General features: G+C 44.8%; 1 protein-coding gene across 1 annotated transcript; it reads right to left on the bottom strand.

Annotated features, from left to right (window-relative positions):
* Positions 1-14,163: 14,163 nt before the first annotated feature.
* Positions 14,164-17,199, bottom strand: LOC117850202 (uncharacterized). The gene is made up of 7 exons (XM_034732008.2): positions 16,551-17,199; positions 16,299-16,447; positions 15,958-16,201; positions 15,753-15,866; positions 15,493-15,675; positions 15,167-15,368; positions 14,164-14,778 (listed from the first exon to the last, which is right to left on the bottom strand). Exons 1-7 carry the CDS (start codon positions 17,019-17,021, stop codon positions 14,282-14,284), a joined length of 1,860 nt encoding a protein of 619 aa, XP_034587899.1. The 5' UTR covers positions 17,022-17,199; the 3' UTR covers positions 14,164-14,281.

Raw genomic sequence — 17,199 nt, 5'->3', positions numbered from 1 at the left:
CAATAAGCTCCGTCACAAACTCCATGTCTCGGTCTGGTGGCAGGTCCATCAACTCCTCCGGGAACACGTACAGGTACTCATACACCATGGGTACTTTTTCCATGGACTTAGGATTCAAATCGCAAAGCATAGGTGCTACCTTGGGGTATAGTGGCTCAAACTGCACCTGAGCTCCACTTGGGTGTTCTAACCTAAAAAACCGGGGTTACACGAGACCAGTCCCTTGGCTTGGTCATCCAATCCATCCCAAAATCACATCAATGCCTGAGGACTCCAGTACTATCAAGTCTGCTAGAAATAACTGCTTCTCAATTATCAACTGAATTGCCTTGCACTCTAGCATGCTCCTCACTTCTCCTAAGGGAGAGCTAGTTATAATAGGCCTTGGTTGGGGCATAGTAGGGAGAGATTGTTTTTCCACAAAATTGGTTGAAAGATATGAAAACTTGGCACCCGTATCGAACAAAATTGTAGCTTTAACTAAGTCAACAAGGAACTCACGGAGGGTGACGTTTGGAGCTGTCACGGCATCCTCGGCCGTCAGGTGGTTTAGATGCCCTCGGGTGGGTGGTGGTGTGGTCCTCGCCGAGTTCCTCTGTTGTGGTCCTCCGGGCGCTGGTGACTTAGCTGGCGTCTGGTACTCATCAGCGCGGTCCTGTACTCTAGCTCGGGGCTTCTGCGGGCACTCGTAGGACTTGTGCCTAGGCTGGTGGCACAGGAAACAGACAATAGCCCTTCCTCCTTCCAGTGCAGTAGACTGCTAAGCCCTTGGCTTCCAAGTGCCGAAACTTCCACCTCCTCCTCCGGTGTTTCTAAACTGATGTGGCTGAGTAGAGTAGTGGTGGGGTTTTTGCTGCTGGAACTGTGGGGGTCCTATCCTCGGCCTCTAAGACGGCCCTGAGCGTCCAGACTGGTCCTGGCGCTTCCTCTTGTTGCCTCGTACCTCCTCTTACTCAAACCTCAACTTCTCAACTCGGAGTGCCATGCCGACTAGGGCGTGTATGGTAGGACAGTCGTGTGCGGACAAGTGCATCTCCATGCCTTGGTGGAGTCCCTTGCGAAACCAGTATATTTTCTTCTTTTCAGTGTTGGAATCATCCAAAGTGTACCTCATCAGCTCTTGGAACATGTTGGTGTACTCCTGGACCTTCATGTTACCCATCTTCAAGTTGTGGAACTCGTCTGCATAATAGCCTCAGGGATATGGTGGTTGCGAAATACCTCAGTGAACTTGTCCCAAGTAATGTGTGCCGGGTCTGCGTGTGAGTCACAAAAGCTGTCCCACCAGGCGCGTGCAGTCCCAATCAGCTGGTGGGTAGGAAGCACCACGCACTCCATGTCAGTGCAATCTGTCAAGTCCAGCTTCTTCTCAACCTCCCTCAACCAGTCGTTGGCATCCAAAGGGTTATCAGAGTTATCAAACGTGGGTGGGTGGAGCTTGGTGAAATCCTCTACCTTCCTCTACAAGGACTCAACTGGGGGAGGGGTTCCTGTGAGGTCCTCCTTGAGCTTGCTGGTTGTTTTAGAGCAAAGCGTTGGCCATCGTTTGCATTAGCTGGGTCTGGACGTCCATCACCTCTGCAAGGTTGGGCGGCAGCAGAGCTTGCTGGTTCTCTGCCCCTCCAGTGTTCACATCCTACTCCTGCTCCTCCTGGTTCTCTTGGTGGACCTCTCCCTCTGCATCAGCTTGGTCTGCCTTGCTGTCCATTCCTAGGGCATGGCCTCCTCGTCCTCCGCGGCGGCCTCCACGACATCTACCTTGGGGGGCACAACCTCCGCGGTGACCACGACCTCTGCCGAGGTTAGGCCGTCTTCGTTGGCCGCCTCCTCAAAACAATGAAGCAACCATCCTGACCTCCTCAATCCCAATATCTGTTCCAAATAAGATCATGATCAGTGAGTTTTCTTAAAATATTAGTTAAGGGTTACTTATTTATTTAAGGAGTAACTAGCTAAAACACGCAAACAATTTCACACAAGCATGAAGAAGCATAAGAACCACTGAAACCATGAAACTCCATATCACTCATGCAATGGCACCACACAAAAAGGGTGTGTCTCAAGGTCTACTCTAGAAACCTTCAAGCTTACAAGAGGATCAACATCATACTACTACATCGAGAATCATGGGGTGGTAGTCTCTAATGCTACTACATCATGGTGAGCCTAGCTCAAACCTAGCACTACTCAGATCAGAAGCGGTCAACTCAATCGGAGTACTGGAAGTCGTCATCATCGTCCATGCCTCCTGGGTGGTACTATGGGGTAGGAGCGTAGAATGGATCCGGCTCATCGTCTGAGTACACTGGCAGCTCAAGCAATGCTCTTCCGTACAACTGGGTGAGTGTGGACAAGGTCTTGGTCATCTCTTCGGTGGTAAATCTGGTGGGTGGAAGCATCACCTAAGAACACAGTCTGGACGGTGATAACTCAAAGCTCTCCAAGCGGGGCTCTCTCCGGTCCTCTTGTGACACCCAAGCACTCAAGGTCTCCTCCTCCATCACCCTCCTGCGGTCTAAGCGCTCCCACGCAAGCTGGGTCCTCTCTGCTAAGTCTCTGGTGTGGTAGTAACGTGCTCCAAGGTGAACCATGTTGTAGTAGTTCCAGTGCAGGCGTTGGTGAAGTTGCTCGGTGATCCCATCCTTGGTGATCAGTGCGGCATCCAAGGTATCGGTCAGCTCCTCCTTCTCCTTGAGCAGGGCAACCTTCTTCTGTATCACCTTGTCCTTGGCCCTCAGCTCCTCCTCCATCCGAACAACTCACACCTTAAGAGTGGCAATCCTCAGCGAGTCTCTCTCTGAGCAAGTGACAGTTCCTCCGGTTCATGGTTGTCAGGCTGCGCTCGAGTCCAAGTACATTACCCTCGAGAGCTACAGTCATAGCCAAGCTGTTATCCCATCCCTTGCGAAGTGCCACAATCTCATAGTCCATCCAGAATAGTGCCTGGTCCTAGGTGTGAATATAGCAGGAGGCAACATGATACTTCTCATCGAGCTCAACACAAGTGTCCTAGTAGTAACGGCGGGCCTCACTCTCGAAGTCCATCGGCTCGCGGCAGGCCCTGGGTAGGCAATGGTACGGGGTGTTGATCAACTTCTCATGAAGCTGCGCGTGCACCTCGCACATGGCTCTCCTGGCGATGGTCTGGTGAGCCTCTGTCATAGACATCTCGAAAGTGTGCATCACGACCTCGTCCAACTCTGGTACACTAGGGTCGGTGGGCACTGTCAGCTTCAGCTTGGTAGCCACATCGTCCACCACGCCCCTCATGCAGCCCTCGTAGAGTATCCCGTAAGTGCAAACTCTTGCTCTCTCCAGGCACTCGTTGAGCAGAGCGCAAAAGCCTCCAAAGCACACCCCACTTTCGGAGAACAGGTACCACTCCTCGATCGCCATCTGCAAAACGTTGTTAGGGTTATTAGTAAGTCAGATAAGTTAAAGAAATCAAGGTATTAATAATAATTGACCAAGGAGTTGAATAACAATCAAGGACGTCCATTGCTAGGGATCGTCCTATGGTCAAGTATGGCTCTTATACCAGCTGAAACGACCCGAATTCCTATTTCTGAGAATTCAAGCCTACGCACCTCTATTATAATCACAGGAAGGCTATCACGTGCGAATACCTGTCTCAGATAGTACAAATCCATACCAATATAGAAATATAGAGTAACAACAGAGTAATAATGATATAAATATCGAGTACAACACTTCGGCACATGCCGGTACAAGTTCACGAGGACTGAATCATGAAAGGTAAAACATTTACGCAGCGGAAACATGAGCTATGGCAAACACCATCTCCAGAGGCGACTTAAGTGAGGGACCATCTCTAGTCTTCCCATCCGTCATTGTTGAAGTCGTAGTCGGGCTCCGACCCTGAAAAGCAACCATCTACTCAAGAAGCAGGTAGGCCATGTCAACTTCCAATAGCAGAAAGCTAAAGAAACGGAGGAATAATACTATACGTAAGGATAAACCTATATATGGCTGCACAAACCTCTACAACTATATATAGGTTTATCCATGCGTATAGTATTATTCCCCCATTTCCTTTGCTTGCTGCTATTGGGAGTTGACATGGCCTACCCGCTTCTCGGGTAAATGGTGGATTTTCAGAATCGGAGCCCGACAACGATGGATGCGAAGACTAGGGATGGACCCTCGCTCAAGTCGCCTCTGGAGATGGTGTTCGTCATAACTCATGCTTCCGTTGCATAGATGTTTTACCTTTTATGATTCAGTTCTAATGGACTTTACCCCATGTGCCGAAGTATTGTACTTGATATTTATGTCATTATTACTCTGTTGCAACTCTATATTTCTATGTCGGTATGGATTTGTACTATCTAGGTATTCACACGTGATAGCTTTATTAGGACTATCGTAGATGTGTGTAGGCTTCAATTGTCAAAAATAGAAATTCGGATCGTCTCAGTGATAAGGACGGAGGAAGAAGGTTCGACCCGCTTGATCCGATGGACCTTTTGGTTCGCTCCGTGACTTTTTCTTTAAGCTGTGAACCTGTGATTTATTGGACTCGTTTTTATGGTGCGGATCGAGATCCGTTGGATCGACCTACCCCACGCCCATCCTTGATTAATTTCAGCAGCTCTCCAGCTGGGTGTGAGCGCCATGATCAGTAAAAACTAGAGCGGCAAGTGCGACAGCCTTAGAGTTGGAGGACAGCACGATCATCCAGCTAGAACCTTACGAATTGGTTAACACGCTGCACTACTTAAGCAATAAAACTTTAATGGGCACCCCTTGTTGTTCGCTCGTTAAACCAGTTTGTGAATGGAATTTACTACCTCCAGAAAAGGTAAGACAAACAAAATTTAAAAAAGGAGTCCATAGCTTACTATAAATGTATGAAACTACAAACGAATAGGACTAAAGCAATTTCCAGGCTAAGAAAAGAGGAACTGAAAATAGAATGGGCTTAACGCAAATTCAAATCCCACAAATAAAAGAATACAAACATCAAGAATTGAATTCTCCTTGACGTGGGCTGAATGTAAGGACTTGTTTGTTTGAGCAGCAGATTTTGAGCTTTTCCAAAAAGCTGTTGTTGACTTTTTGTTACGAAAAATCAACCCAGCTTTTAAAAGATGTGTTTAGTTTTCTGAGCTCAGAAAACTACGAAAAGCTTCATAGCTAGCTTCCAGCTTTCCAGAAGCTACATGAGAAATTCATTGTTTGTTTGAGCTTCTAGCTTTCACCCCGAGAAGCTGCCAAGAAACTCAAATTTAGAGCCTGTTTGTAGCTTTTAAGCTTTTCTGAAAAGTGGATGCTGGCTTTTTCAGAACTTCTCAAAAGCTAAAACCAGCTTTTAGAAGATGCGTTTAGCTTTCTGAGCTTAAAAAGCTACGAAAAGCTCACAAAACTGAGTTTTCCAGCTTTTCATATAAACTTTCTAAGCTTCTAGGTTCACTGTTTGTTTGAGCTTCTAGCTTCTCATGCTAAGAAACTGCCAGAAAGCTCAAACAAACAGGATTTAGGGAGCCAACAAAGATAAACAGCTCACGTGTGGACATGAGCTGCAGGGCGAGCACAATCATGAGTCGGATTATGGAAGATTTTATTGAAAATTGGAGTATATACTTTTAGCTAGTTGTTATTTAGAAATTTGTTGTTTATTTGTTTGTGACCTGCAGGCCGAGTGAGGCAAGCCGTTGGCGGGGATGCAGCGAATATGGCTCTTTAGCCCACAGTTTACGAATCTAGTGATCGAGATATCATAGTTATTAAAACTAATGTGTGTTAAGCATGTCACTTAACCAGTTTAATAGGTCTCAACGATGCAATATAATGTCAAACAAACCACCAAAGCGGGTACAAAGATTGAATTGAATTGAACAAGTCCTGCAGAAGTGTTAACACTGGATGGTTCCGTGGTGGGAGAAATGCACTCGTCGGAGTAATGATTCAAAATAATGGCGGCAAACAAGGAGATAGTGCACAAGTCTTAATGGAGTCGATCGCACCTGATGGTCCAGTTATACACTTCAGAGTCTTTTTTCGAAAAGTAAGAGAGCTACATATCACTATATTAATAAAAACACACCTTAGAGTATTGAAAGATTGAAATTTGAAACTAGTGCGTGCAAAGGATCACACACTGATCATCCGGCAACATCGCAAGAACTGTCCAATTTGAACTCGAATTAAGCGGATTGATGGTCATGTCAATAGGATGAGAGCCAACACTTACTAGTCTTGGGATGTGCCAAGTGACAACTCACACGTAGAGATACAAGACTCGGTGCAATTCAACATAACAAAAGACAAATCCGGTATCCCGGTAGGTGTTTCACAACATACCCAAGATCGAGCAACACCAACCATACAAATCACACATCACCACATTAACCGTAAAAATCAATTTTAAGCATTACACAAGTTCAACAATTAAGATTACAAGTTCATGACATATATGTTTCAAATCTGAAATTTAAAAGAATGAGCTCCAAAATACAAGTCTTGGACTCATGACAACAACATTAGATTAAATATTATGGTTCAAGTTTTCCTAACATCTAACTCATGAAAAGAGCACATCTACGCAGCGGATACGATAGATTAACGCAAAAGAAACGATGGTGTCGTTGCCCAAGAACACCATCAAAGCAACAAACAAACGCTCTAGTCACTCATTACCCACTCTCGGAATGGTAGGGTAAAAGTGACCAAACACGGCCTTCGGTTCACCTGCAACTTTAGTGATCGATAGCAACATGAGTACAAAAAGGTACTCACAAGTCTTATACAAATATATAACAAGGATCATGCATAGGGTTGAACAAGGAGTAAGACTTTAAGGTTAAGTAAATTTGCAAAAGCCTAACTCATTATATCCTTAATTTTTAACCATAAGCATGTGAATAACACCCTATGGACAGCTAGCAAGTTTTATTAATCTTACCCAAAACCCACTTCAAATTTTAGTTAAAACAATTACATTAACATGGTAACATAGAGCATATTCATGTGAACAATTATACATAAGCATCTGATGACTCTATGATGAATTCATGGGACTTGAGCTTACTCATAACCGAGAGCGCAGCAATTCGAATTGATTTATCCTTACAAGGGTGTACTCTTTACCCACATGACACGAGGACCTTGTGGCTCGCACACCTGATCAATAGTGCACAAGGGGGCACTCATGCCAACCCTTTCCAAACCATCCCAAACTATAACTAAAACACGCCTAGCTTGTGTTGAGGACAACCTAGGTCCACCGGGGACACCCCTAGGCTCTTCTACATAGTATGAGGACCACACATCTAGGACCGTGCCTCATAGAGCGAGACAAGTAAGGTATTAGACTTATTCATCCCATTCGGGAACATGTTGTAGCACGAAAAAGGTGCTCAAACCAACATCAAGAACTGGCAGTCCTTAATCGACTCAAGTGACCTATGTCACTGAGACTCCATTCTTGGACTCTACACACCGCTCAAATCTCGTATCCAATTAACCATTATGTTAATTTATTCAACAACATTAGAGAACCATACTAGAATCAGTGTTGATTAACCTATAACCATTCCCTTACCAAAGTGACCATTCTATGTCTAAGCACGGCTAAGCAATTAACAAGATTAATTTAACAATACCCATACTACTCGAGCGACAAGGTGTATGATAACAAAGCAAGGGAGGTCATAATATCAACAACATAGGTTCTAACAATGCAATAAGATAGATAACCCACATGCATCCCATATCTATATATAGTAAAAAATTTATTTAGAAAAGTAGGATAAGTATGCATAGCTGCTTGCCTTGGTTTTCCTCGAGCTCAACAACAACCTCTACGTCGGCCTCGGCTTCGGGTTCAACTGACTCATTCTCTGGCAACTCGCTCTCTAAAATGAATGAAATGCATGCATGCATAAGACATGATGCTAATGAGTGCAAATGCTCTTGAAATGTATGGAAATGATAGACCCATACAAGAATTAATTATTAACAGAACAATCTAGCTAAAAATAGTATACAAACATACAAGGTCATTATGAGAGATTATGCTAATCGATAAGCCACAAGGAAGAAGAAAATTGCAAGATTAAAATCATTGATTGAGAAACAATTATAAAATACATTGCACTGACAGAAGACAACAATATAAAACCATGAGAGTTTGATTCACATCAAAATGAATTTTCAATATGAAGATATAAAATAAACAAAATAAACTACCATTAAGCACATTAAATCACAAAAGGTATGTAAATCATCTAGAAAAATATTAATATCATTTTTCATAGAATCTGTACAGAAAACATGGATTAAAAAAGGTGGTTTCAACATTTTATAATTTTCTGCTATTTATTATACAAATAACAAGATTAAGACAACAAACACTAAATAGATCTAAAATAGTATGAAAACCATATATTCCACTTATACAAGTTGCGGATCTGGGGCATAAATGATAAATGGAAGTTAAAAAAATTGATTTCACAATTTTTGGAGCATCACATGATTTATAAAGCATTTAACAAGTCTAAAACAAAATAAAATATAGAACAAACTCTACAATAGTGACATGAACACCATCATGTTTTAAATAAACTAGATATCAACAGAAACCTAACAAAACAAGAATCATAATTTTTGGATCTACACATATTTTACTATGAATTAAACAAGATTCACCCATTAACAAGCAACATATCATCAATATGTCACACCCGGTTTTAGAAAAAAACCAAGTGCTACCTATATGTATGCCAGGGTCAAGTTTCATACATACAGTGACATCATTAGTGAATAATAGTAACAGTATCACGTAAAGGAATACAAATAAAGACTTACGAAACCATCCAAGATACACAGTGTAATCCTGGAAACGGATGCTCCAAACTTTACAAGCAATCAACTAGGGGTTGCGTATGCCTAGAACTTAGCACCATCTTTACAGCAACTTCATAGCAACTTTTTCTGAGCAACCTTGGTTATAGCAAGGGTGAGCACTTACCGTACTCAGCAAGTGTGGAGGAAAGTATGAATGCAAGGCTTAAACAAGGAAAGGCTGAGTAGTTGATTGCATTAAGCATTTTTAGTTGGTCAAATTTTATTAGCACCTGATTAAGGTATAAGTATATACCAACCCATAATTAGAAACATAACCATAAGCCATAAGCATATGGTAGAAACATAGTCATATCATAAACCACGATTTAAGTCCATCTTCAAGTATATTAATCATGTGAGGGTCCAGGCCGCTCTTAACCGTAAGCACGGCTGATCGATCAGTTTTACACTCTGCAGAGGTCACACATCTTTACCCACAAGTCGCGTAAAAGTTCAAAAGAACTTTAGACCCAACCATGCTGTGCTGATCAGGCACTCATCACACTTCCGAGGTGTGACTGTGTAGGGACGCTACGAGGCTTTTACAAAGATTCGCTAGTAAGTGGTAACCCGCTAAGGTTTCGGTGTCTGGCGTGCACAACCTATCACAGGCCGATAATGCAACGACTCAGTCCCCCCTCTTGCCTCTTCACGAGTAAGATTACCCCAGACTAGAGTTTTTAATTAATTAGCCAAACCAGAGCCATGATAGTTCTTGTGGTCGCACTATTTTCCTAAGTGGTCGCTCCATGTTCCAATTAAACATTGTAATCTTGTATTAACAAAAGGTATATCATAGATAGAATAAGTTCACCATGTTATTCATTAGAACCACCATAACCCAAGTATAGCAGCTAAGCATAGCTACCCAACATAAAGGTAAACCCAGGTTGGCAAGGAATAATCATAAAAATTAGGCAAACCTTAATAGGACCTATCAAATTAAATGCAAGCATATCCAATGGTGATTAAATAAAGTTATTGGGATAAAAACACAAGGACACACTTGCCTTTCTTCAGCGACAAGTTACTTCTTACTGCTCTTCGGCTTTTGCTCTCTTGGAACTCTTACTCTTCAAATCTTCCGAACAACGATCTTCTACTCGAAGCAAACATCGGCAAAAGCATTCATGCAAACAAACAAGTACAACTAAGAACAGCACACCAATCATCAAAGAAGAATAGTAAAGCACTTTAAATTATTCTACGCGTTGCTATGATCACGTGAGGACAGGAATTGCTGAAATCATAATTGAATTAAATAAGATATGGGTATTTGAACATGATGTAAGGATGATGTCACCACGAAGCAATAATCAAGAAAGAAATTAAATGAATGATAAACTAGTTCTGACGGGATTTTACAATTAAACAAAGGATTATTCTATAGATCAAAGATTGTCAAGGCCAAAAGATTTATGGAGTTCCGCTATACAGGAAAGAACTGTAGCACAAGCATTCTAATTATTTTGTTAAAGGGGAAGTCCTAAGTAATTACCACATAAGCATGACGCCACCATGATGTCGCTGTTGGCAAGAGCAAGATGCATGTACGATAATGACTTGTTCGCTTCTGTACAAACGTGTCTTTTGCTATAGCTGTCATCTTGCTCGGACTTCATAGCCGGTGGTTTCCTTCTGAAAGGCTGGCCACGGCATTGACGCAGCTCGGCAAAACAAAGGCAGCAGCAAGCTTGTGGCCAAGATGGCATGCGGCAACGACGACGGCGATGAGCGCTGGCGGCCGGGCTTCTCCTGGTGCCTACGGCTATTGCTGGCAACGCATCATGCACATGAACAGAACGTACACCATGCACATGCACGTACAGATTAGCACGCCTCGTAGTCGTGGCCAGGGGAAGAAGAACAGATTAGCACTCACAAGCGCTGCAAGGCACGAGAAGGATGCGGGTGAGTGGCATAACGGAAAGAAAGCTAAACCGGGAACATGATGGTATGCTCACCTACGGGCTACGGCCAACAATGGACGACGGAACGGCGATGGGCGATGATCGAACTGGACGAGGAGGGCTGTGGTTGGACCATCACGTGGACGTGTTCCGACAGCAGATCGATACAGCGGCAGATCACGAGTGACCGTCGTGACTCTCCGATGAAGCTCTTGGAGACACGATCTTCGCCTGCGGCGGCGGTGGCGGCGGCAGCAGAGCGACGGCGCACAGGCGGCGGCGCGGGGCTAGGGCGGCGCGAGGTGCGGCAGCGTGGAGCACGAGGAAGGGCGGCGACGGTGGAGCGGCCAGGGGCGCGGAGCGACGGCGCACAAGCGAGCGGCGGCGGCGGCGACTCCTCGTAACAGGATAGGGCACGAGGGAAAAATAGCAGTAGATGTGGAAAAGAGAGCCCAGGAGGTTGCTTGCTGTTTATAGGCCACGCGTGGTGCTCGGTCGATTCCCCAACTTGCGTTTTGCCGAACGATCCGGTCCGTTGGAAACAAACTCGGGTCAAGCTTCAACTCGTGTTCGTCTGCAGCTAGGAGAAACGAAACGCTGACCTGAGGGACCAGCTTGGTACCGAAGCAAAGATGAAACCTGCAGAAAAAGGTCCGTGTGCCTTCCGTTCCTGTGCAGGGGCAGGGCAACCACTGCAGCTTGACTTTGGCCCGAGAAGGAAGCAACGACAGGATCAGAAGAAGCAGAAAGGGGAAACGAAAGATAATACAAGTAGACTTGGATTAATATAGATATTTTCTTATAGGATCTTGAAAAGATAAAGTACCGGCAAAAATGTTCAGATGATATAGTAAATACGATGGTGACCTCATACGCATTTAAGATGTGAAAAGCATGCATGACATGTCAGTAAGCAACCTAACCAAAGCATTTGCCACGCAGATGATGACAAGCAGTTAAGCAATGTTGCTTGATGCTTATGTGCATTTAAGATTGCAGGCTGGTGGATGGTTTCCAAATGAATTATGATAATGTGAAGGGAACTGAATTATTGCTCAACAATGGTGTAAGCAGGGCATCACCAGATTGGCAATAAAACAACGTGGCAAAGGGATTGACGTGACCTGCTTGCTCGTATGCGTACAGGCATACATGGCGCTGTTTGCTTGCACTGACCGATGTGGCTTATAACTATTGCGACGCCAACTGAGCAGCATGCAGCAGCGGCAGACAACAACAACGCGCGCGGCAAGCGGCGGCGGCTAGCTCAGCATGCAACAACAGGGCACGGCCACAGGAAGCACCGCAGCATAGATTTCAAGTTGCACGGATTAGAGAGAAAAGATGGATGGAGGAGTTTAAATAAAATACTTGAAGTTCATGAAAAGGATTCTAGAACCTTCAAAAAATTGGATTTAGCTCTAGGAAAAGGAGAATAATTTCTAGAAAAAATGGAAAATTCTCAGAAGTGTTTGGACATCATCTAAACGCATTTTAAAACCTTTTGCACTCAAGGAACACCATGATGCATCGGCACGAATGCACATACACATAACAACATTATTAAATTCCGAAATACAAACAATTATTTTTCCTATACTAAATTTCCTGTAAAGAAAAATAAATGTTGGGAAAATTTTAAAATTATGAGAAAATTATTGTTTAATTATTCCTTTTATTCACATCCTGAAATTCGAAAAATTCAGGATGTGACACAATCTTCCTTTTTCTTTTCCTAGAAAATCCTTGCCCAAACTATACCTACTCAGCTCCACCCACCCACAGAAGCTGACAGCAGGGCCGTAGGGGTCAACCAGCTTGGGCCGGTCAAGAAGCCAGGCCGGCCATGGCCACAGGCACGCGCTCGACGTGACCGGCAGTAGTGACGCTGGGGACGGCACGGCGCGGAAGGGGAAGCAGCGGAGCGGCTCCCCAAGGCCACGAGGCTCACCAGCAGGGGCTCCGCGATCGGGAGAAGGTGGCATGGCGAGCTCCAGGGGGCGGTGGCAGACCGGCAGATGGAGGCGGAGGAGGCTCACCGGCGGGGGCCCTGCATGATGAGGGAGGACGGTGGGTAAGTAGCGAAACGGATGCGCGGTGTCGCAAGGAAGCTCCAGCTGCAAGTAATTGGCTAGAGACTGACCAGCGGCAGCGGATTTCCAGCGGAGCTGGAGACGCTCGGGAGAAGGTGGCGGCGGGGATGAAGATGGTGGCCGGCTAGGGTTTCGGGGGAGCCGGCCGACGTCCTGCTAAATAGAGGGAGCGGGGCGAGGGTAGAGGAGGGATTCATGTGGGCTCAGCCACGATGGCCAGTCCGGCCGCAGCAGCTGAGAAGACACCGCCTCTGCTGCCCAACCAGCGAGCAAGGAGGTGCGGGAGAGGAGGAGAAGGAGGCGCTGACGAATGGGCTCGGCGAAATTCAAACTGTTCAACTTCTCAACTTCAAACGATCCAGCTACAGGCGCCTAAAAAATCTCCAAAAATACTCATTGGAAAGATAAAATCACAAAGAAAACAATGCCACAAGAATCACCTCTAGATCTGCTGCGTTTTTCACACAATTGACAAAGGAAAACAGCTAAAACTGAAACTTAAGTGAATTTTTAACACAAGCAAACGTCACTAAACAATTCAATAAAAATATTCTAAATTCATCACATTGCATCTAGTATTTGGATAAAATAACATAGGGAACAGTTGCTTATCAGATATTTGAGTTGCTTCACAAAGTTGAGTTCCAACAATAAACAATAATTCATGAACTTAATAGAATGCTTATGCATGGATGCTCCATTATGCACAAATGATGCTCACGATGCTTGTGATGACATGTTGATCTTGTTTTTAACATTTGGATCGTGACAAGATTGCACGCTAGAGCGTTGAGCTTCGAGTCTAGGTCATGGAGTGAATAAACACAATAGAATGCCTGACGTCAAGGTGGATGTGTGAAAATATTAAAATTATCTCTAAATATTTTAATCGAGTCTGGATAGAATTAGACTAGTCATTAGTCAAGTCAAGATATATTAGTAGAGTCAGGATAGATTAGTATAGACTACAATTTAGTCAAGTTATTGTATTGCATTTGCATTGTATATCGGATAGGGCGTGTATCTACAGTAAGGGTCATATAGGGTGAGTACATGAAAAACTGCTTTTTGCCGTACTATTAGCTCTTACAATCATCTGGTGATATACTGAATAAATCATGGATTTATGTATCCTCCTCCTTTTTCATAGTTTGCTTCTTGGAAAATTATGATGAGCACAGCAATATATACTAACTGGTTTAGGGAAATCAAGTAAGTGCACTAATGTTGATAGGTGGTTGAAGGAGTAGCTAAAATGTACAACAGCAAATAATGATTTTAACACACAGCAATGCACACGGCCACATGATATTATTTCTCAAAAGAGTTCCCAATTGTCAATGGATACAGAAATTCGAATTTAACAACTATCACAGTGACTCAAATGTACACCAAAACCAGTGGGCCTGGTTATGTTGAGTTGTCATCACTTTGAAACATGTTCAACCCATAACCAACAGGGAATAAAGGGTCATAATTAGCATCTCCAGAATTTATAGGCAATTGATCAACAGATCTATGCCAAGTCACAGGTAACTTGCCAACAAAATCTTGATGTCCAAACAGGCAGTCGGCAATTCCCATGCCCTCAGTTCCAGGTAGCCAGGCAGCAACTAGAGCATCAATCTTCTCAAGAACTTGTGTTTCGATATCCAAGGGCCTTCCAGATACAACGATCACAAGGGTAGGGATTGTACATGCAACACGGGTGATAAGGTCAGACCCATTAAACGGAATACTAAGGTCAGTTCTGTCTCCTACAGTTTCAGAGTATGGAACCTCTCCAACCACAACAACAGCATAGGAAAACTCCCCACTTTCAATCGTAGCTTCTGTTGCACATGCCTCATAGACAACTTCAGTTTGCACTCCCACTGATTCTTTTATGGCCTCCAATATGCTAGTACCTATTAGTTTAGATATCATAAATAACCTTTTTTAAAATAAAAATAGCAGACTTGTACTCCTGTCATCTAGTGAAGCTATAAGTTTCATTTTTGAAAACGGAAAAAAAAACAGAGTTGATATAATAGAAATGATCATTTCTTTGTGAAAGACGGCATAAATCCTTTCTCACTATCTTAAAGTATTAGGCGCCTCCACACTAAAAGAATGAGAAACATATTTTGTGCCCATTATTGGTATGTTTTTTTAACACATGGCTAGGGGAATGCCCCTTCTATTTCTATCATCAGAGAAAAAGTATATACATGCACGACTGTTTGATAGTACAAAAAAATGAAGCAAAGCAAACCAAAAATATTTATTTATGCAAAAATGTGAGTTTATTCTTACCAGGAGTTATTTTTCCACTGTTTCCATTCCATCCTACTGTCCATCCACCGCACTGAAATCCAATATCGTCAGCATGTGTTCCTGTAACCAGTATCCTTTTTACATTTTTGGCTAATGGAAGGAATGGTTCCTTCTGATTCTTGCCATTTTTTAGAAGTACCATAGACTTGCGAACAGCCTCACGCGCCAGCAATCGATGTTCCTGAAAGATTAACGACTTAATATGTTGTATATGGTTCGTGATACAAATTGTGGGGAACCTCAATAGTAAAATAGGGAGAAGAATTTAAGAAGCAACCGAAACATTAGAAGTAGAAACACCTTACCTTACAACCAATTATGTCCAGCAGAGATGGGTCTGAAAATGGATGCTCAAACACTCCAGAAATGAACTTGACCCTCAGAATCCGCTCGACAGCATCATCAATCCGAGACAATGGTATCTCCCCTGTCTCCACCAAGGACACAAGATGCTCCAGAAACTCTTCAAATCTGTAAGGTATCATAATCTGTAGATTTTTCAGTCTACGAAAAAAGAAAACAGCTGCGGAATGTATTTATGTGAACGCTGAACAACAATATATACCATGTCCATTCCTGCATTAACTGACTGCGCAATGCAGTAGCGATACTCGGACCCTTGAGGTGCTCGTGGCTCACAGATCTTGTCAATGCCCTTCCAATCCGAAATCACAAAACCCTGAAAGAAGAGGCTACACACGTCAAACCTCATTGCCTCAACTTAAGCTTAAATCATTACACGAATAATCGATGACGGTACGCAGTGTTACCTTGAAGCCTAACTTGCCCTTGAGAACATCTGTAAGCAAGCAGCGGCACGAATGCAACCGCTCCCCGTTCCATTTGGAGTGGGACGCCATCACCGTTGCCACCCCTTGAGCCATGCAATCAAGGTAAGGTGCCATATGGATGTCTTCTAATTCGTCATAGGAGCAAATGGTGTTCCCCTCATTGATTCCCCTGTCTGTGCCACCATCTCCTACGAAATGCTTGGCACAAGCAAGTACTTTCTCCCTGCAAAATCGCATTGATGCATGCGTTTTCTCACACATAGCTCGCATCTCGGAGGTACACGAAGAACACATACTAACATATCGCCGCAGAAGTATACCTAACGGAACCCAGGAACGGGTAGCCGTGAGGGTGGTCGGCTGGTGGCTCCCCCTGCAGGCCGGTAACAATGGTGGCCAACGAGCGCACCATCTCTGGGTCCTCGCTGTAGCTCTCGTAGCATCTTCCCCACCTCGGATCCCGGCAGACCTGGCACGAAACGCGAACCAGATAGATCATACAAGTCGTCGCGTGCTAGTCAAATTAATAAACAAACCACCAGTTAGTCATGATCCTTTTGAATTGTACTCACAGCGACGCAGGGTGCGAAGGTCCATTGGATGCCGGTGGCGCGGACCTCCAGCGCCGTCGCCTCGCCGATCCTACGCAGGAGCTCCGGATCCCTGGCGGCGCCGAGGCCGACGTTGTGGGGGAAGACGGTAGCGCCGAAGACGTTGTTGTGGCCGTGGACGGCATCGGTGCCGTAGAGGATGGGGACGCCGAGGCGGGAGGAGAGCGCGAGGCGCTGCATGCCGTCGACCATGTCGGCCCAGCACGCGGGCGAGCGGTCGCCGGGCGCACTGCCGCCGCCGTTGAGGACGCTCCCCGCGCCGAGCTCCGTGAGGGCGCGCGCCGACGCGACCGTGCGCTCGATCTGGGCCATCTGCGCCGCCTTCTCCCGCAGCGTCATGCGGCCCAGCAGGTCCCGCACCCGCACCTCCACCGGAGCCGACGCGTCCTTGTACGGCGGCATCGCGTGGCCTTGCGCCTGTGTCGTCGCCATGCGTACGTACTTGTGAGAGGAGTGGAGAAGAGATGGGAAATTAGATGATGATTGGGCTCAACCATGGAATGAGGTGGGGAAGTATGGAGTCCTGGTCTCTGCATATATAAACTTGTTCCCGCGCGCCACATGGGATTCCCATTTTCAAATACTCCATCCCATCATGCGACGACCAACG

This window comes from Setaria viridis, chromosome 3 (genome assembly GCF_005286985.2).
Source record: "Setaria viridis chromosome 3, Setaria_viridis_v4.0, whole genome shotgun sequence".
In the NCBI taxonomy this organism is placed as follows: domain Eukaryota; kingdom Viridiplantae; phylum Streptophyta; class Magnoliopsida; order Poales; family Poaceae; genus Setaria; species Setaria viridis.
This window is presented reverse-complemented; position numbering and strand designations above follow the sequence as displayed.

Excerpts from the sequence above, each read along its gene's own strand:
- LOC117850202 (XM_034732008.2), bottom strand. The coding sequence starts at position 17,021 with ATGGCGACGACACAGGCGCAAGGCCACGCGATGCCGCCGTACAAGGAC. Across the intron at positions 15,369-15,492 it reads TGGACATAATTGGTTGTAAG|GAACATCGATTGCTGGCGCG; the intron begins GTAAGGTGTTTC and ends TTAATCTTTCAG. Across the intron at positions 14,779-15,166 it reads CAGTGGAAAAATAACTCCTG|GTACTAGCATATTGGAGGCC; the intron begins GTAAGAATAAAC and ends CTAAACTAATAG.